The following is a 20,493-nucleotide window of genomic DNA, read 5'->3' on the forward strand; positions in this document are numbered from 1 at the left end:
GGTCCCACTAGCTGGCCTGCTTACAGTTCTTTTGACTGACTGTAACTGTTAGGATTAATTTAATAATGGACACATCTTTTAAACCTTCTTACCAGAACTGAGTCCTAGGATATATTCCAGCATCTGCAAGACTCTCAAAATGACAGAAAGCTTGAATTCTCTTTAGCAGTGTGTGAAGCTAGGCTGCGATAGCAGCCTGGCATGGTGAATTGACTGAGCTAGCAGCTTAAAAACAAAGAGGATTGCAGAGCAGTGGACTCAGAAAAATTTGCAAAGATTTAGTCTTACCTTTGGAAATATTTTAAACATCACTAGCAGACAGAAACTAAGGTATTGTCCTCCTTGCCCAACCTCACTTCTTTGCCCATTCTTCCATCTACTCACTCTCCTTCTGTCTTTAATAAAAAAAAATATTCAATCCAAAATACATATTATTTTTAGAATTTCTAGTGAAGTAAGACATTGCACAGCAAATACCATCTCAGGAAGCAAGCAAGAGAACAAGAAACGAATTGCAGATTTGAATCATGATGAATGCTTTCCAGTCATGCCTCAGGCAAAATTCTGCAAGGAAAGGTGGTAAGAATTTAGAGACAGTAAGTCTATTAACATTTCAGATGAGTTTTGAAAGTCAGTTAGGTACATTATTCTGAAAATCCCATCTCACTGTGCGATAAGTTTCTTTCCAGTGACACTTGTTGGTACTTGCTGCAGTATCAGGTCCTAAATGTCAAAAGCTCACTGGGGAGCTACAGGATTAGATAGGTCTTTGCCCATGACTCAGTGTTTGCAGCATCAGGCCTCTTATGTTAACAGCCTATGTAATGTAATAAGGAAATAACTTGTGTTATCTGATCTTGCTTAAAAAGGAATAATTGCATAATTCAGCAGTTCATGATACTTTTGAAAGTGTAGGAGGCGTTAACATTACTCTAGGAAAATTAGCCTATGTTTGTAATATGTACACACATGTTCATTAGTTCATAGACTTGTGTGGCATCAGATTGTGTGGTCTTTGGGATTCTGGAACATGTCTGAGTTCCCCACTTGTGGTACATGTCTCTGCTCCATCCTGTGCTTGTATCAAGATGAAACTCAGACCCCTGGGATCCTTTCTCCACTCTATGCCTCAGCTTTCTGTAAATGCACAGATCAAAAGGGTTCTGTGGTGCACCATCCCAGGCCCTGAAGCAGCCAGATAGACCAGAATGCAAACTTTCACTCAGTTTAGATAGTGACTTAAATCTACCAGTCTGGTCTGCTTTACAGCCTGGGATTGGGTTACCATTTCATTCTTATTGCCAAGAGAGACATTCCAAGTGTACCAAGCTCACGAGGGCGAGGTGTTGGAAATATTAATAGAATTCTCATTATCTTCTAACAAGGATTTGTCATGTCGGTACTAATTTATACAGATCAGCAGCAAAAGCTCCTAATGATTCTGTGGACAAAAAGGAATTATGTACTAACATGTACTTTAATTTAATAACATTAACTCTGGGAAAAGCAATTTTTTTAATTTCACCCTTAAGGTGTAGTCTCTGTGGTCTCCTGTTGCATTCTGTGCTTTAAAGAAATGTACTGTTTTGTAGTTCTAAAATATATTTAACTCTCACTAACATAGTGTTTGGACATCTGCCAGTTTCTCTGTGGAATTCCAACTGATAAAGAAGGTAGCCAGCAAGTAGGTGCATATTTGTTATAAATCCTGGGATAGGCTTTGTCATCTTAGATAAGATGAGGTAGGTATTGTTTGTATGCCTTCTTCTAGCTTGTAACTAGAAAAATGTTAATAGAAGAAAAGAACTTTCACTATCACAGACTTAGTTTTGAAAAGGTTATTTTAAACCTCATTTTTTAGTTTGTTTTCATACAGCACTTATTACAATATGGAGTAATTAAATTAGAAGCATTAATTTGTGTAATCATGAGTTCAGTCTTTAAAATTACATTAGCAAATTTATTCCTTGCATTTTTCAAGTGTCCTTTAAACATGTAAGCAAAACCCACAAAAAGCAGATTACAATCTAGCTACAGTGAGGGATATGTGGATTCTTCTCTCTTTCTTTTTAGAAAATTTTGTATTCTGATATAAATAGTTTGGGTTTGAATTTCAAATAAGCATACATGAATGTTTGACTTTTGGCTTTCAAAAAAGCATATACCAATGTTTATGCATCAGTCTTCACAGTAATCTGAAGTGTTTAAACTTCAGAAGGATGGATCTTCTGGGTATTTAAATATTCTTTGCCTGCAATTAAATAATAAAAGTTCAGTAAGTGCAGTTTGCATATCACTTGAAAAGTGTTTTTTTTCTAGGTTCACTCATACATAACTCATATCACTGGCATTTGGTGAACTGTGGCTTGTAGTAGAAATGAGGAATGTTTCTGCTTTAACTATAAAATAACTTTGTCATGTATGCAGTAAGCATGGAACACGGGGGACTAATGGGATTTGTTATTGATGATGCTGAAAGCTAAATAACCATTAGTATTAAATCTTATGAATAGACTCGTCTTTCATCTTACCTCTTCAACCAGATAAAAGACACAGAGGCTATTTAGATGTCATAAAAATAGTATGCTGAAATCCCTACAGACTTAAAAAAAATTCTCTTTTCGTATTGCTTAGTGTTTTGCTGTGTTCAAAGAAATGCCAGTATGCTGGTGCTGAAAGAAGCATAGAGCAGAAATCCAGCATTATGTCTGGGTTTAGGCTTGTTGAAGATTGAGTTGGAATAGTGTGTATCCCTTCTCTGCAGGAATTTCTTCTTCACATTTTAAAAATATTTATAGAAAGGTCACTGTCATGGTTTGACACTGGGACAATGCCAGTGCCTCCATGAGAATACCCTCTCCCTGGTTTCTGCTGTGAGATGTGACCAGGAATAAGCAAAGCAGGCTCCCACTTAGGAAAAGAAAAAAAAAATTATTAATTAAACTACAAGGGAAAGGGAAAAAAAAAAGAAACACACAGGGAAAATGAAAACTTCACAAATACATCTCCTCCTCCTCCCCACCAAATTCCCAATACAATACATCCCCCAAATCATCGACTCTCGGTCCGGCACCATCCTTCAGAATACTCAATCCTCAGTTCATCAAGAGGAGAAGGAGTCCTTCTTGTGCCAGTGGTGACCTCTTCCTTTCATGTCCAGCGCTCTCACCACTGAACGCGGACCAGAGCTGCTTCTAGGGTCGACTTTTAAGGATGCTTTGTCCCACTCCAAAAAGGCACAGTCTCAACTTTGGGACATCTGTCCCTCCCATATTTCACCCCCTGGGGCCAAGGGGTACCAACACTGAACCCTTTTTTTTTTTGAAGTGGAAAGAACCTGTTTATTTAACAGGCACAGCACCCCCCAGCGCACAAAATGAAGAATACCACAATACCGGATGACACCATAATAAGACCATAATATACTAGAGCATTATCAGTGTTGGTATTTTCCTAGCTTCATTCATTAGACTATCATGAATGTTTTTAAATAGCTGTAACGTGTTAGAAATACCTAACTAAAAACTTCCTTACAGATACTAACTTTATTTAAGCCTTCTATTCACCTAAGAATAAAGTTTCTTAAAGATTTAACTTGCAACCTTCTCCATTTTAATCATAAAAATAATAAAATATTATAATAAAATGCACTGATGGTGGTTGGAAATTGTTCTTATCTTTCATATAGAGTATTTAGAAGCAGAACTTATAATACACTGTTAGCAGTTAATGTGGAAGAGTTTTTCAGCTCTGAGATCCTGTGTGATAGCTTTGGGAACAATAATTAAATTTCAAGTATCTTTAGGGAAATTCTAGTTCAAATAAATATTTTTAGATTAATGGTGAATATTAATGATCATGCAAAGCATAACAAACATATAGGTTTTTTTGTTTTATAGGAAACAGAACTGGACAGCTGTGGTGTTAATACTGTGTTGCTGGTACATTTCTTTGGAAGACAAGGAAAGGAAAAACTTCGCTTTTCCGAGTTTTTCAGGTATTTTTTCAGCTAGGCAAGCATAACAGGAACTAGTCTGGTTCCTACCCCCTGTGCTTTACCCCAACTCGGGCATTTATCTGACATCACACTGAGTTGATTCAGAAAATTAAGCAATGACCAAGTCACAGAAAAAGTGACTTCTAATCAATTAAAAAACACTTTCTAAGTTGAAATACTTCCTTTCCCATTACAGCTGTCATGGTAAGCTACAGGCAACTTCTCCACTTGCTTCAAATTCTAGCTTCTGTTGAAACTTTCCCAGTGCCTTTTCCCCTACCATTTGGACTACTTTTGCAATGAGACTGTGCAGATACCTGTTTGAGTCTTGACACACATACTGTAGCATGGCATCAAGAGAAGATTATCTATCAGTATTACCTTTTTTACAAAAATAATCAGTCATTTACAGACTGCAAAAATAAATTAGAATAATGTGTTTTGCTTCAGTTTGCATTCAGAAGTGGAGAATGTGTGGCAGCCCTCTTAAAAATGAATGTTTTTGCAATCAGTAGACTAAAAAGTGTTTGGCTCCAGTGGCTCTGGTACATACCAGTCTTCAAATAAACAACCTTTCCCTTTTGAAGACCTCAGCTCAATAGGAATCTAAGTGAGTAAAATTAGTCTAAGATGTCTCCAGCTCCCTTTTCTATAAATACCATAGATCCTCTCAATGAAACAAAAGGCAGAGAGCACCAGTAAAAGGTTGTGTTTGCATATACAGTGTAAACTGAAAAGCCTCAGGTTTTAGATAAAATCCTACATTGACCCAATGAGGCATGACATTGATGAAACTATGTACCTTGTACATTCAGAACACATAGGTTAAAGACCTTTGCCTGCCACACAGATAGAGGCCTGTAATCAAAATCAAACTCCCACATCTTGCTCTTAAAATTTGTGGGATAAGTGTAAGGTTTAATGCAGGTAATTTTTCAACGGTGGCAGTTATGTTTCGTGGGGCTGGAATGTGCCTCTTTATCACTGCGTAGACACTCCATCTCAGCTGCCACGTGACACTGGAGTTTGTTTAACATGCAGAAAGGTGAATAAAAGGATCGCTGTCTTCTTAACCTCTGTGAGGATATCACCTTTCACATGATTTTATTTGCAAGTAAATCAAGCACATCATTTCTGGGTTCCTATTGTTCAGAGAAAATGTGATTTCTATCTGATGGCCTCTCATAACACTTTACCTTCTGTGGGAAGCTATTGTTGGCTGTTTGATCAAAGTGCCACATTGTTTTTACAAGAGATGACTGATGAGCTGTAGAGACATAGATCATTCTCAAAAGCAAAAAATAATGATGGTAAATGCTTTTATCATTTTCCAAGTTCTTGCCTAGAAAGCTTTTCCATTGATCAGTGTAGTACTTAGTAGAAAATAGAGGTGATTATGTTTGATTAGGACACACTAAAACTTGTCACATCAGTTAAATACACAGATATTGCTGTGCTTCAGAGTCTTTAAAACTAAAAAAAAAAAAAAAAAAAAAAACACCAAACCACCCGAAAGAAAAAAAGGAAAAACCACTAAAAATATAAAAATAATTCACCCCAAAAAACAGGAATGCTTTCATTCTGAAATTTCACTGTACTTATGGGAATTCTGAAAGGTGAGACCACTGTTCTTATCTCATTACTTATATTTTCCTCACGCTCCCTCTTTTCAGTTTGTCTGGCATTAAAAAATCCTTTTGTAAGTATGCAACCATCTGCATCTACATGCACACCAGCATTATCCAAGCCTTTTAGCCCACAGTCCAAACATTTCAAAAATGTCAGACAGCCACAGTCAATATACCAGGGCAATTAATTTGCCAAACTGTTCTCCTTTTTAGATGGCACAAAGAAAATGGAAACTCTCTACATCTCTTGGGGCAATGTGAGGCTGATGTAAACCAGTTCTTGTGCCTCTTTTCCTACTGCCCTGAACAGAGGAGGCACACTGAGAATAGGGAGGGAATATGGTTAGACATCTGTCTCCAGCTGGTGCTTGCTTCTTGGGCAATCCCAGATATTGATACACACACAGACAATCCTCAGGCAGTGTTTTTATAAATGTAAAGATTCTTACAGAGATCTTCAGGCTTCTTAAGGTAGGACTCAGGGAACACATGTTCAGCTCCAGACTGCTAGATGAGTTCTTATTAGTTGTATTGTCCTTAACATAAGGACATTATAGTAATTATTAATAAGAATTTACAATTTCAAAACCAAATGTTTCCCTAGCAAATGTTAGGAAATATAAATTTCTGGATTATGTTTATGTATATTACACTACTAAAGGTGTGGCCTCTTAGTCAAGTACAGCTAGAAGAGTATTCTCCTGTAACCTTTCTTAGGGAAATATAGAAGAATATGCAGTAAGCCTAAAATCATGTAACAAAGAGGGTAGATTTAATACAGGAAGCCGTCTTTCTTTTCAGAAGATCCGAACAAGTTTCTGTTTCAGATGACACCACTCAGTTTTACACCTCAACAATAACGTTATCTTCTAATGCCAGGTCCTTTCTCAGAGAATGTCCCCAGAATTCAAGGCTTTTTTATTCTTTAGTATGGATTTCTCCTGGTTTTTAATATAGAAATAATTTTTAGTCTTTTCTTTAAAAAAAAAAAATCTAACTTGTGCTTTAATTTCCAACTACATCAAATGTACTATCTTTTATTCTAGAGTAGAAAACTATTTACTTTTCTAGATATAGGAAATATTTCTTCCTGACAGACACTGGGGGTTGTTTTCCCCTGAAAAAAGTCCCTTACTGATCTTGTTTAAGTATGTCTAATCCCAAATAAAAGAGGAGACAGTATTTCACTCCCTAAACAGTTTACGACTGCTGTGATTTTTTTCTGTAATCTGTCCCCAAGCAAGCTTAAATCTCTTACATTCTCCTTGAAGGAAAAAAGTGCAGAGAGTGTGGAAAGGATATTCAAAAAACTCTCTGATTGTTGTATTTTTTCTGGGATGTCTTGCAAAAAAAGTACTTCCCAGTATGGTTAAACAATGGGCCTCTTTTAATAGTATGAGGAAAGTTAATGTTTCGATCCAGTTTATGTCATTCTCTTACCTGATTTCTTGCTTCTTGTTTCATCAGTTAATAGAATTTTTTACCAGAAACATTCTTCAATTATGGTTCTTTTTTAATTTCTGCTTTAGATTGATGGGGACAAATTGTATAACCATACAGAGATCATGCCTTTTCCCTACTTATCCTGTTTCTTTCCTTCAGTATTTTGAATTTCTTGATACATTTTATTTGGAAGCTTTCATTTAAGAAGCCAAAATGATCCAGGCTGGACCCCACTGCTAGTGCTGACATTTTTGGGGGGGGGCTGTGGTGTGTGTGTGCTAGTGCATGGATGCAGGATCTCTTTCAGGTGTCATCATCAGCCAGCATGCTGTGCTTTTGCTGTGATGACAGCTTATATATTTTCAGTGATTTTCATCTGGGGATTTGGAATTGCTTTGCAGAAATAGAATATGATTGCTTGTCTCTGTTCCTACACTTTTATCTATGTGTGTGCATAGAGAGTCATAATACATAGAGATTACATCCGTTATAGCCAAGATCAGGCAGTGAGGAAGGGAAGAACAGCAACAAAATCTGGCTTCATGATATTCCTGTCATAACTTAATCTGAATATTTCCCAAATACTTCGTAAAGAGGTTGAGAAAAATATTTTTCTTCCTTTCATGTGAGCTTAGCAAAAGAGTAGCTTGGTTCGTTTCTATAGAACACTTAAAAATGAAAGCGAGTTTTTTGGTTTGGAAATGCTAAGGACAGTAAATCAAAGAGGGTTTTGCTTGCAATTCTGAAAATTGTGAGATTGATTAACTGTCTTAATGCTTGCAAGCCTGAATTTACAAGCATAGATCTAAATGTTTTCTAAAGGTTACCTTTATTAGATTTTCTGTATTCTGGTTTGAAAGTCAGATTGCAAAAAGGCAAGCTGCAGCTGGTTTACCATAGTCTTCTGGTGCAGAGAGGGTTATCAATTCTTCAAAAGGACTTTGGCATCCAAAGAGGAGCCAAAGCATGGTGCAAATGCTGTGGTGGTATATCCACCACTATTTTTGTTGTTAGATTCCTTCCTATAAACTAGTGTGACAGGAACTGGTCAGTTCCTGTATTAAGAGTGTTGAAGCTCTGCACAGACAGTTCAGGTCAAGAGGTGGAAAAAAAACTTTCCCCAATATTTCCTTAAGTGTTTCAATCTCCTTCTTTCTGTGCCATGAAGAATTCTCCACTTGGAGGGGGGAATAACTGCATTCCTGAGATCTCCCCTCTTTCATTACATTTTCACTACTATTTGTGGTGGGTTAGCACTATTAAAGCTGAGCTGCCAAAAGCCTTGGGAGACTCCCTCTTTCTATACTAGAGCCCATTACAAAATGAGGGATAAATCCTGATAAGGTTTCTGGATGCTGTTGTAACATGATAACAAATTTGGCCAATGGCCTTCAACGTGGGTGTTTTAGAGAGTGTGGATAACGTGGGCTGTCTTAAAGAAAGTGCTCTCTATTCCTGGCCCTTTCCCCATCTTATAAATTTATGGTTTACCTCTCCTTTTTGTTACTTGGAAACTTAGAGCTTTCTTTCATTTTCAACCTACTATAGCATAAGAGTATTCCCAGTGTAATAATTTTTTAATTGTAGAGCATATCTACAATCAGAATCCTTTTCCTGTACTTGAATTCTGACTCCCTACCAAGTCCCCAGCCAAGATCCCACTGACTTTGGGAGAGCAGGAATTTTATTCCTGTGTTTGTTTTTCCTAATATCTGGATATATTTTGAGGACTTCACAGCTGAAACACATTGCACTGTGATCCAGAAGATACAAAAGCAAGTATCCCTAGTGGTGTCTCGACATTTATGTATCAAGTTTTACTTCCTAACTAGAAAGTTATTTTTAATAACTTTTAATAACTTTTACTTTAAAAAAAAACCTCATTAGGATTTTTAACTCTCACATCTGGGAATAAGAGTGACCTAGAATGCTGATGCGATGATTCACAGTATTTTAATTTTTGTAATATGGGAAGCTATCACATAAATTTTAAATTGCACATTTCAGCTACTGCTCCAAGTAGGATTTGATATGGCAGGAAATCTTCCCACTCTGGCTTGCCAGAAGCAAGCCTACAAGTTGAAATGAACTTCAATTAGAAGAGGGTGCAGAAGCAAGAACACACTGAAAGTGCCACAGCCAAACCCTTCACTGTCTGCTCTGGCTTTGCTGCCCCTTTCAGCAGGCTGATGTGTGCAGCTTGGTGGGCTCCTTCCTCATCATGTTGGAATGATTGATCTGCCTTATTGGGTGTGACTAGAAGGCAGATCACCATGGCCTGTCTGCTTAAGGAAATACAATATTCAGAAAAGGTGGAAGAATCTGTTTCTGTGTCATTGCCTGTGGCTAGCAGCCAGTAAAGCAAATGACTGAGAGCTTTCTCCCCAAAATAAATAGCTCAATTCTCAAGATCTTAAGTCTGTTGCAAAATATGTCCACCTTTCATAGATAAAAGTCCAAGAAAATAAAACACATGTTGTCTCATTTCTCTGCATCCAAGTTCTAGGCATATTTCTGTGAGTGACCTCATTTTCTGCAACTTCTCCTCCTCCAGACCAGACGTTACATGAGTTAGAAACTACAGTCAAAGAAATTGTTCTGCACAGTCTTGGCTGTGCCTTCCAGCCCACCACAAACCACACATCCCAAATACCATCTCCTCCTTGCCTGTGATGGCCACTCTCAAAATGCAGCCAAGTGGCCCTACTCAGTCTCTGCTGGGCTGACTCCAGGCTTGGTCTACATGCCAGATCCATGCTGTTCTCTCCCTGTGCACCTTGACCTCCCTTCCCAAGACCTGGGGAGACTGTTGGGGGCCGTGGGTGCGGCAGGGCTGCTTGTGCCAGGGCTGATCTCCCTGGCACGTGCTGGCTGTGATGCTGGCCAGAGGCAGCAGTCTCCTTGTGAGTTACAAAGACAGGAGCTGGGCCTGAAAACAGAGGAGTGTTTTGCAAGCTGAGCAAGGCAGCTCTTGCCACTCTGCAAAACAAAGGGATGCCCAGTCACACTGGTTGCACTACCTGGTCCTTTGGTCTTTCATCCACTTCTGAGAGGGAGAGCTGGGGGAATGGAAAGTGTGTCAGTCCTTAAGGTGGACTGCGGAGGAACATCTTAGTGTTTGGCTATACTTTAGAATCCCCTTTACTAGACCAGAAAAAGGCAGATATAAAATGTGACAGCATTTTGTACCCCTCCTCCGTGTTACCCTAACTCAGCCCCAGCCTGAAATTTAAATTTGCCTCACTATAAGGCTTTCATTTACCTGCATGTCCTGAGCTGTGAAGCATTTTTTGGTCCTTTATTTGCATGTGCAGCTCTACCTGTTAGAGGGGAAAATACAAGAGAGAGCTTATGCTTCAAGAGCAGTCTTTAGCTAACCCCTTATAGACTTCACAGAGCTTCAAGCTACTAATTGTCCAAGTGATCTCATTAAAGAGCTAAAGATAGCTGTGTGGACTCAAATGCTGTCATTTCAAGGGAAAGAATTCAAACCCAGTGAGGCCAGGCAAACACGGATGAGCAAATGAACCTCTGCTGATATTGGCTACACAGACCCTTAGCTGTCCTTTTCTCCAATTAATTGCTTTGTCCTAATATAGGAGTATTTCATTCCCTCTTGTCAATAATTTCTGCAACTCAATAAAGAAGGGTTCTTTAGCAATATGGAGGGGATTCTGGCAAGCACCACTGGTTTTAGCCTTTATTTTAAAATCACCTCTTGTTTTTGGATTGCCCCATTTCTGAAGTGGAAAATATCAAATGGATCACACTGTATTGTCTGTGTTAACTTTTTCAAAATTAATACTAGCCATATAGACCAAACAGAAAAAACTTGAAGCTACAACTCACAATTACAACTCTGTACCTTCAGGTTATTATTTGCTTCTTGTAATACTTTTTTCTTTCTTTCCCAAAAGAATGGGTGCCTCCTAAAAACTTTGATGTTGACTCTTTCCTTTTTCAGACAGCTCTCTTACCTTCCCAAAGCCCTGCAACATTTTCTGTTCTCTTCTTAACTCTGTACAAGTCAATTGTAATCCTCTCTGATCTATCCTCTAGTGAGCACAGAACTGATTCACCAAACTTCTGTACGTAGTTATAATCTTTGATAGTTTCAGTCATCTTCTCCTACAGCAATAAATTCAAGTTTCCTCTTTCACCTTTGTGATTATTACTGCCTCGTCTTTTTAGGCACTTTGCAATCTTGTCATTCCTCTCTTTTTAATATGAAACCTCATAAATCATGTGTCAAACCTTCAGTTCCCAAGTCCTTTTTCTTTCATTCATTCATTCATTCATTCATTCATTCATTCATTCATTCATTCATTCATTCATTCATTCATTCATTCATTCATTCATTCATTCATTATGCTGCTGCCTTACCGATTTTTAATCTCCTTATCTGCGCATTTTTAAACCCGAGTAAAACCGAGATGTCCAATGCGTCCCTAAGTTCTGCTGGCAGCAGCCCCCTGTGCAGGCCGAGAGCGCGCCCTGCTGGTGTCCTTATGGAAATGCAGCCCTGGAAACATCCGCGAGAGCAGGGGAAATTAAACCTATGGGGTTTATCTGTTTTAAACAACAATGTCGAAAGTGTCTGTGGCTCAGAGCTGGTGTCTGAGGCACTTGGTAGCTAAGGTAGTAGTGGTGATACAGGGATGGAAGTATCAAGTGGTGGATAATATCTGTTTACACTTAGATTCATGGAAAATCTTCAAACAGAAGTCCAAGAAATGGAATTCATCAAGTTTTCAAAGGGTTTGAGCGTCATGAGAAAAGAAGACTTTGTGGCATGGTTGCTGTACTTCACTGATGAGGAAAACAATGAAATTTACTGGCAGAATGTGAAAGACAGAATCGAAACAGGAGAGGTTGGTACCCAAAGTATACTTGTTTTCCTTCCTCCTTTCTGTGCAGAGGTTTTCATTTGAATGTGGGTATCTAATGCGATAACCAGTTGCCAAATGAAGTATTGCAGCCCTTGAATTGTATACAAGTAAGAGCAATGATAATTGTCCAGCTGAGAAATACAAATATCAACAGTGAGTAGGCAGTCACATCTAAACACTAAGTCCCACGAGATTTAATGACATAGAATAATTGGGATTTGAATGTATATTCATTATATATAATCTGAATTCTGTGATACTCTAGAACATCAGTTTGGAAGAATTCAAGACTTTTTGCAAGTTTACAAATAATCTGGAAGACTTTTCCATTGCCATGCAGATGTTTACTGTAGCCAATCGTCCTGTTAAGCGGGGTAAGTGCTGTACATCTTTCATGTGTGTTTTTTTAAAGGCAAAAAAAAATCATTTTAATTATGAAATAATGTAAATTATTATCCCAAAGTACCACAGTGAAATCCAAAAATATTATACCGCTCTGTATTTGGACTTAGTTCTATTTTATTAAAAAATAATAATATAAAGTTTCCAAAATGTTTTAATTTCAAAGTTCTAATGTGCTGTCATATGTGGATTAATGACAGCAGACTAATAAATCATAAAATAGTTTGGGTTGGAAGGGACCTTTAAAGGTCATTTTTCTAAACCTTCTGCCATAGCCAGGGAACTCTGTCACTGGATTAGGTTGCTCAAATCTCCACCCAACCAGACGATTCAACACTTTCAATGATGAGACAGCCACAACTTTGTAAGTTTCTTCCTTATGTCCAGTCTAAATCTACCCTTTTTCACTTTGAAAGCATTTTGCTATTTCTGTCACTACAGGCCTTGGTAAAAACTCTCTTATAAGCTCCCTTGATATAGTGAAAGTCCACAATAAAGTCTGCCCTGAGGTATCTCTTCTCCAGGCTGAACAACCCCAACTCTCTTGGCCTTTCTTCACTGAAGAGGTGCTCCATCCCAAAAATTACCACATAATTTTTGTGGCCGTCCTTTGGACTCACTCCATGTTCTCCCTGTGCTGAGGAGGATGTGTTATGCAGTTATGTCTATCAAAAAGAAACAATGTCGTAAAGTGGGGTTTAAAATAAAGATTTCAAGGAAGGGAGTTGCTTCCTTCCCATACAGGAGAAAGAGGAGCAATGAATCAAAAGTTTTGTGGACATACAAATGCTTTTTGTTTTAATCCTGAGGTTGTACTTAGTTGTTACTCTTGAAGGACAAGTCTCATAAGTTATTTCAAAATAGCAACATTATTAAAAAGTTCCTAAGGAAATTTAAAAAGATACTAACATTCATTGAAATTAATATTTGATGGGCTCATGTGGAAAAAGATGAGAGATGTGAGAAGAGGAAAGAGAAATACATATTCTTGAAAGATATATGTTTGGATAGGATTTGAACCAAAGAAAACTAAAGGATTTGCAACTTGTGACTTTCATTACTAGTCTGTTTTTGTGCTGAACCCCACTGTAATCAAAATCAGCCAGCTGCTGAGGTAACTCACAGATGTTACATGCCTATATGTCTAATTCTCTCCTGAATCTGGCTGAGTTCTTTGTCTTGGTGTTTGCATGATAATGTGGACATTATCATGTGTATTCACACACATATGAACATTCATCTAAATATAAGACAGTCTTTTAGTCTTTCCTTTTATTCTAGATTTCTTTTTCTTCTGAGTTCACAACTCATCTTTTCTCTCTGGTAAGGTGGCCCTTCTTTGCTTGAAAATTGTTATGCCCCACTGTTGTAGAAGATTTTCTTTTATTGATGTTACATTCAAAGAAAGGATAGCGCCATGTCTGGATTTAAATTCAGCTTCAAAAGATGAAACAGTTAGCATCTTTTCAAAGACAAAATTAAGACTACTATAAACATCCCATGTTTTATGTCTTTTTCAAGTTGTGATATACCCTTTTACAGAAGGATTTTTAACTTAATTCTATTTAAACCAACTGTGAAACCAACTACATTTATACAGGAATTGTTGAAAGAGACGAAGATGAGAGCTATGTCAGGAATGCTATTCCCCCTAGTAAGCTTCAGAAATAATCATATTTATAACACTATTTATAAACAGCACTTGTTTATGAGAGCAGAACCATGTTAATATTGCATTTATTACTTCATTGGACAACTTGCTGTAATAATCTACAATACTGCTACTCTTCAATAACTTCCAGTTCCTTTTTGAAATTCACGCTTCCGTGATGCCTTCAAAAATGGATCCAATTCATGTGTTGTGATTGTGCTTGCTACAGTAAACAATAATCCTTCCGCTCTTACGAGCTGCTGTTTTGTGGCAGCCCCACACACTTCCTCATCTTCCTTGAGCCAAAACTCCAAATTCTGTGCACCACAGGACAAAAAGAGGGGCTAGTGGGTGTTTCTATACTGCACGTGGTGGTGGAAAGAGAGAAGGAAAAAGAGCTGAAGATGAAAGTACATCTCCAGAGAGGTATGGCAGCTTTTTCTGCCACAAATCCTCATTAACTCTTCAACATCATTTAAGAGGAGCTAGCCAGCTTCTCTCAAAACCAGAACTACAGATATATAAAACCATGTACTGTAAGCAGTGCATTGACCATTTGATGGTCTGGGTTTCTGTAGAGTTGCTGAGGAGATTGTTAGTTGAGATGGAGTATATAACCTACTGTTCTCTCAGAAGAGTTTTCTTGTAGAACAAATTGTCATGAAGCTGGCTTGATATAAAATGGTAAGGTTTTTAATGAGAGGATAGTGAGGCAAACACCATTTGTATGAACAGGAAAGAGCCAAAAGTATGTAAATTTTCATCTATTTCTAGCAAAAATTATCACTTGTACTGTTGCTTGAGAAGCAGTGCCTTGCTAAAGCTTATGATAAAATTAATAGTGTTACAAAAGAAGAAGCATGTGGTATTTTCTGGATCCCCAGGATGAAGGAGGAATTGAGAATCTGACTCTATGTTCTTAGAAGGCTAATTTATTATTTTATGTTACTATATTAAAGAATGCTATACTAAAACTATACTAAAGAATAGAGAAAGGATACAGACAGAAGGCTTAACAAGATACTAATTAAAAACTCGTGCCTGACTCCTCAGAGTCCCAACACAGCTGGTCGGTGGTTGGTCATTAAGTCAAAACAATTCACATGAAACCAATCAAACAACCACCTGTTGGATAAACACTCTCCAACCACATTCCAAAGCAGCAAAACAGGGAGAAGCAATGAGATAATATTATTTTCCTTTTTCTCTGAGGCTTCTCAAATTCCCAGGAGAAGAAATCCTGGCAAAGGGATTTTTCAGAAAATATGACACTGACAGAAGCAAGCTCAAGAACGCATGAACTGAGTCCTCCTAATAGTTTACTAGTTTACACATCCCAAATTCTCCAGTTAGGATACCCACAAGCCATTGTAAATTGGACAGAATCCTGCTATTTATAAGCTTTCTGTTTTCTTTGCAAGTTCAGTCACTTGTGATGTAATATTATGTCTTTATTAGCTGAGTTCAAGAGAGCAGTGAAGGTGGCAACAGGACAGGATCTGTCAGATAATGTTTTGGATACCATCTTCAAGATTTTTGATCTAGATGGAGATGACTGCCTCAGCCACAGCGAGTTTCTTGGAGTCCTGAGGAACCGAATTCATCGAGGCTTGAGGGTAACAAGCTGACATAATTGTTTGTAAAAACCACAGATGATTTCTACAAATTTCTTGTAAATGCTTGTAGAAACACAGGTAGAGTTAATGAATAGAAATATATATATATTTTTTAAATTGGGTAGTCCTTACTGGGATGAATCTGGGATGAGTGCTGCCATTAAGAATTTGTTACTACACATGTGAACTATGGAAGCAGCAGCACATTATATATTGTATTTACACAGTCTGGGAATAGGAGTCTTTTTTGTGCAAATGCTAAACACACTTTAACTTTATTAACAGGTACCACAGCAGCAAGGCATTCAAGGTTTCTGGAAGTGTGTGAAAAAAGAAAGCATTAAAGAAGTCAAAGAACTTTGGAAGCAAACTGGGAAAAGTCCTTTTTAAAGCACTCCATTTTTCTTTTGCTTAAGTGGTTTTTCTTTAGGGGAGTTTGTCTGTCCTGTTTACATAATAACTAAATCAAAAATGCTCTTTTTTTTTAGCTATAGTTAAAGTTTAATTAACCCAGACTCTAATGCAATAATTTTATAATCGTTCCAGTGCAATCAGTTTGGTTTACAGAACTGGTGTCGCTTTTGGCCTCCATACCAAAGTACTCTTGTTCTGGGGAATAGTGTTGTTTACTGCTCTGTGGAGTCTGACCCTGCACTGTAGGATACAGGATGCACAGGATTGAATAATGGCCCCAGGCAGGAACATCGCAGCAGTATCATCTCCTGTTGAAGGAGTGAATATCATCTCAGCCACCAACACAGCAGCTCTCCTTCTCCAGCAAGGGCAGAGGTCCACAAGGCAAAATCACTTGCACAACACATTTTAAACCAAGTTATCCTAAATCAAAAAGGAAAATTCACACGTTTTTATGGGGATCTGCTCATGTGCTGGTTCCTGATGCTTGATTCCACCAGTTCCTGTGTGGATGTCTGGTTTGTCTGCCCTCATGGTGTTATTATTAAACTGGAAAAATACAAGAGTGATGGGCTTGATGCAGGGTTTAAAAGTTGTACATTGATCAATGACTGTGTATTGAGTGTCTCAGACCTCTTCCACATAGTATAAACGGGAAGAAAAAAATCCTAATTCTATCAAACACAGTGGTAGCTACAATTTGACTCATTACTATTCTGCTTTAGTTGTATTGCAGAAGATGAATGCGTAACAAATAGTTGTTTTATCTCACTAAAAGTTGTGACAGGAAAACCTGAAGTATCTCAGGAAATCAAGGTTATAATAAGCCATTGTTGAGCGAATATGTCCAACAAAAAACCAAATACAAATGTTTATTACTCCAAATGCAAAGTTAGACCTAAGATCTTGAACACTAAAAAGAGGAACAAATCAAGACTAACACTTAGAAATTACAGATGAACATTTTTTTGCAATAACATAAGGTCCACCTCTGTATACACAGGTGTGCATGTTACATGTTTTGTCTTTCTTACAATCCCAGGAGCTAAAAGCCAGGTCCAGATCACTCTTCCTGGTTGGCCATATATATAGGAGATAGACTTATCTGTAAAGCTGTCAAGGTTCTTCCTCTTTCCCACTCTCAGTTGTCTGACTTGTCTTGGCTGGGGTGAAAGCTTAACCTTTCAGGATAGGTTTGTGATAATAGAGATAATAGACTCAAAACATGGACTAGGGAAATGTCTCAAAAAAATAATGAAGAAACCACTCAGTGAGGAACTATCCATCTGTTTGTTGCATTACATCATCTGTGTTTGCTTCAAAGCTCAACATGTCATGCTTAGTTGTCATTTCTTTGGGGTTTGTAAGAAGAGGGGCAATTTCCATGATAGGTAAGACATCAGGGCAGCTCTCACTTGGTGCAGGGATAGGAGAGAATGCATTGGGAAACCCTAAAGGTCCCTCCTAAGAAATACTGAGATTACTGAGAATGTGTTTGATGTGTTGGTAGCTATCATGTTTGTGCTGAGGACAAGTCCTCCTGCCTGAGCCTTGGCACAGTGACTCCTAGGGAATACAGTGAGAGGCCAGCAAAGTAACTCTTCCCTCATGGCCTCAGCTTGAAGCTTTAATCTAAAGTGTTAAAGAGAAAATGCTGGTAGTCCTGTCATGGACATGCACCCAGAACAAGATCATGCCTGTGGGGATGTCCTGAGACTGTCTAGAGGATCAGGCACCAGTGACCATCAAGGATCCCTTTTCCCCCAGGAAAAAATCCAAATGAAGTAAATGCCTCAAACTGAGCTCATGCAGTGCTATGTGGGCAGAAGGATAGCAGGTGCTGGTTTTCTTTGTGTGTTTGGAAATTGTTTGTTGCTTCTCATGGTGGGAGCAAAGGTGGGGCAGTGGGACTGGCACCATAGTACCACAGCCAGCTGCACTTCCCCGAATTATCCAAAAAATGACACTATTGAAGAAGAGCTTCCCTGGCACAGAAGTGTGTATGTGTTCACCCAGTGTGCTTTGTGCCAGCTCTGGCTTTAATGCAAGGCTGCCTTTTATTTGTTGCTGTTAATATTTTGGCAAATCGTTTTTACTTTGGAGTGGAAATTATTCCCTAGCATTTTATTCTGTGTGAAGTTAATAGGTTTATGATGTTTTTTTATTGCTTTTGTGGTTTCTTTTGTTTACTAATTACTTCCTTATTACAAGATGTTTGGTTTTCTTTTGGAAAAATTAACTCATTTAGCTTTAGTGTATCTAGAAGTTTAATTCCTCAGTGCTCATTTCTATCTGGGTTTGTGCAATCAGCAGTATCTGCTTTCAGGGATTTCAAGTTTTATTTTTCAGCAAAAGTTTGATTTCAAGTTTTATTTTTCAGCAAAAGCTTTGATTTCAAGTTCAGAGGAAAATCAAAGGGATATGTTTGGGTTTGATATTAATTTTGTGTCTATAGTAAAAAGAAAAAAAAGATTGATTGGAAATTAAAACAGACTTATGAATAATTTTCAGAAGTTATCCTGAAAGTGCAGCTGGAAAGGAACTCCTTTAAAGGCCAGGGATGATTTGTCCACCAGGCTTGAAGAATCAGACTCTGCATTTAATTTGTAAGTTTATTGTTATTTGTCAACTAAAATGGTTTGTAAAACAGTCTTAAAATAATTTCTCATTTTTAATATCTTAGATTAAAAGAGATATTTATGTATTTAGATACACCCTGTTTTTTAAGAAATTCATTATAGTTTGAGTGTTTGATGTTTTAGTTCCTTTTAGTCACTGTATGATATTTGCAGCCTGCTATGAGCATTACTCAACACAATTTAGTTAAGGCTTATGTCAGCTACCAGTCTAAATATTGTGATGGCTAATCAATTGTGACTTGTTTTAACATAAGGAACTCTTCCTCTGAACAGGAATGTATAGAAAAGCTAAATAAAATCGATTTTTTTTAATCTACCACATTGCATCTGAATTTTACATGGAATAAAGATGAACACATTGCACATTGCAAAAGTCTCAAAAATTTATATAATATATCACAAGGATACACAAAAGCACGTGCAGTCACCTACAGCATATAACTGCTTTACAGAATTTTAGTTGTTGTATCCCCATAGCACTTCTTGCATTTCTTTGTTTGTTTACTTTAAGATAATGTCTAATAACCATTTATTCTTCATTTCCAAATGAAGCAAAGGCAAAAGTGCAGTGTGATATACTAGAAGTAATTGAAATTCATTGATTGTTTCTAGAAATTAATTCCGGTGTCTCAGTTTGTACAAGCCTCTTTCTAAAAGCAAAAGTCCCTTTGGATTCAAACCAAGCTGGCAGGTTTTAACAAAACAGGCAACAATGAGCAGTACATGTTCTGCATAGCAGACAAACAACCAGGCCATGGACTGTGGTTTCATGGCACTTCACATGTTCAGTGCATATAACATAAAAAGGATCACTGCCTAATAAAGGGCAAGAATGGGAACAATCATGTTGCTTAGAGGAAGTATAAATTTCAGGTATATTGGCCATACTTGGACTAAAACATAGAAATGGATCAACAAGTGTACATCAAAATTTAAAATGAGTTTTCTTATGCTGGAGTTCTCACAGGAGAGGCCAAGCATGCCTTATACCTTCAGTTTTGTTTTTTCCTGTAAAACAGTCACAGCTGGTTCAGGAAACTACTCCAATGCAGAAAAAAGCCTTCAGTCATTCTAAACAGAAAATACATGCCCAAATGATGTTGTGATCATTATTAGTGAGATCCAAGTTGCCCCAACAAACAGCTCCTGTAATGCAGTTGGTCACAAGGGAAGCATCAGGATGGCAGATGTAGACACTCTCTTCTAGTGCCCAGCTGGCCACAGAAGCTCCTGCTACAGAAGCTGAAGATGTCATCCAATAAGAAGCCAAAAGCCCTTTGCAGAACAGAAAACCTGAGAGACTTGAGCATGCACAAAATTAATCAGCAAACAAGTGTGTGTCTCTTCACTCATTTATTTGAATGTTTCCCATTGGCTTTGTTTATTAAACAATTCCTAGCTGACGCAATAATAAAAAAAATCATACAGCGTATGTGGAGACAGATTTCCCATTAGGCTGATGTTGGCTTAGTTAATAATGTTTCCAGTTCATTAATTGGAGTGCCCTAGTGCAGAGCTCTGCTTGCTGTCCTGGGCTGCTGTTCCTGCACACCAACATTGCAGGGAACCTGCTCAGCACTGCTTACACCTGCAGGGGCTCAGCTACAGCATCTCATCCCCTGAGGAGTAAAAGACCATGGTTTTCCTTACCTGTGTGCCCATTGTGAGTTTAGATTGAATGCTAGGGAAAAAAAACTTCATATAAAGGGTTGTCAAGCACTGGGGATAAGCTGTCCATGGAGGCAGTTGTGTCACCATCCCTGGAGGTGTTGAAAAGATGTGTAGATGTGGCACCTGGGGACATGGTTTAGTGG

At 37.9% G+C, this 20,493-nt stretch overlaps 2 protein-coding genes across 2 annotated transcripts in view; both read left to right on the forward strand.

The window, feature by feature from the left end:
* The window catches only part of MICU2 (mitochondrial calcium uptake 2), a 39,955-nt gene extending 20,960 nt beyond the window's left edge, over positions 1-18,995 (forward strand). Inside the window, exons 8-12 of the mRNA XM_071433835.1 lie at positions 3,900-3,997; positions 11,768-11,939; positions 12,223-12,331; positions 15,469-15,626; positions 15,912-18,995. Coding sequence (XP_071289936.1) covers positions 3,900-3,997; positions 11,768-11,939; positions 12,223-12,331; positions 15,469-15,626; positions 15,912-16,016 — 642 coding nt within the window. The 3' untranslated portion in view covers positions 16,017-18,995. The remainder of the gene's footprint in view (positions 1-3,899; positions 3,998-11,767; positions 11,940-12,222; positions 12,332-15,468; positions 15,627-15,911) is intronic.
* Positions 18,510-20,493, forward strand: part of ZDHHC20 (zinc finger DHHC-type palmitoyltransferase 20) — a 55,852-nt gene continuing 53,868 nt past the window's right edge. Inside the window, exon 1 of the mRNA XM_071434079.1 lies at positions 18,510-18,646. Within this exon, the coding sequence (XP_071290180.1) occupies positions 18,601-18,646 (46 nt within the window). The 5' untranslated portion in view covers positions 18,510-18,600. The remainder of the gene's footprint in view (positions 18,647-20,493) is intronic.

The sequence above is a fragment of the Agelaius tricolor genome, unplaced genomic scaffold (assembly GCF_023055355.1).
Source record: "Agelaius tricolor isolate 1412-34295 unplaced genomic scaffold, bAgeTri1.0.p SCAF_9, whole genome shotgun sequence".
NCBI lineage: Eukaryota > Metazoa > Chordata > Aves > Passeriformes > Icteridae > Agelaius > Agelaius tricolor.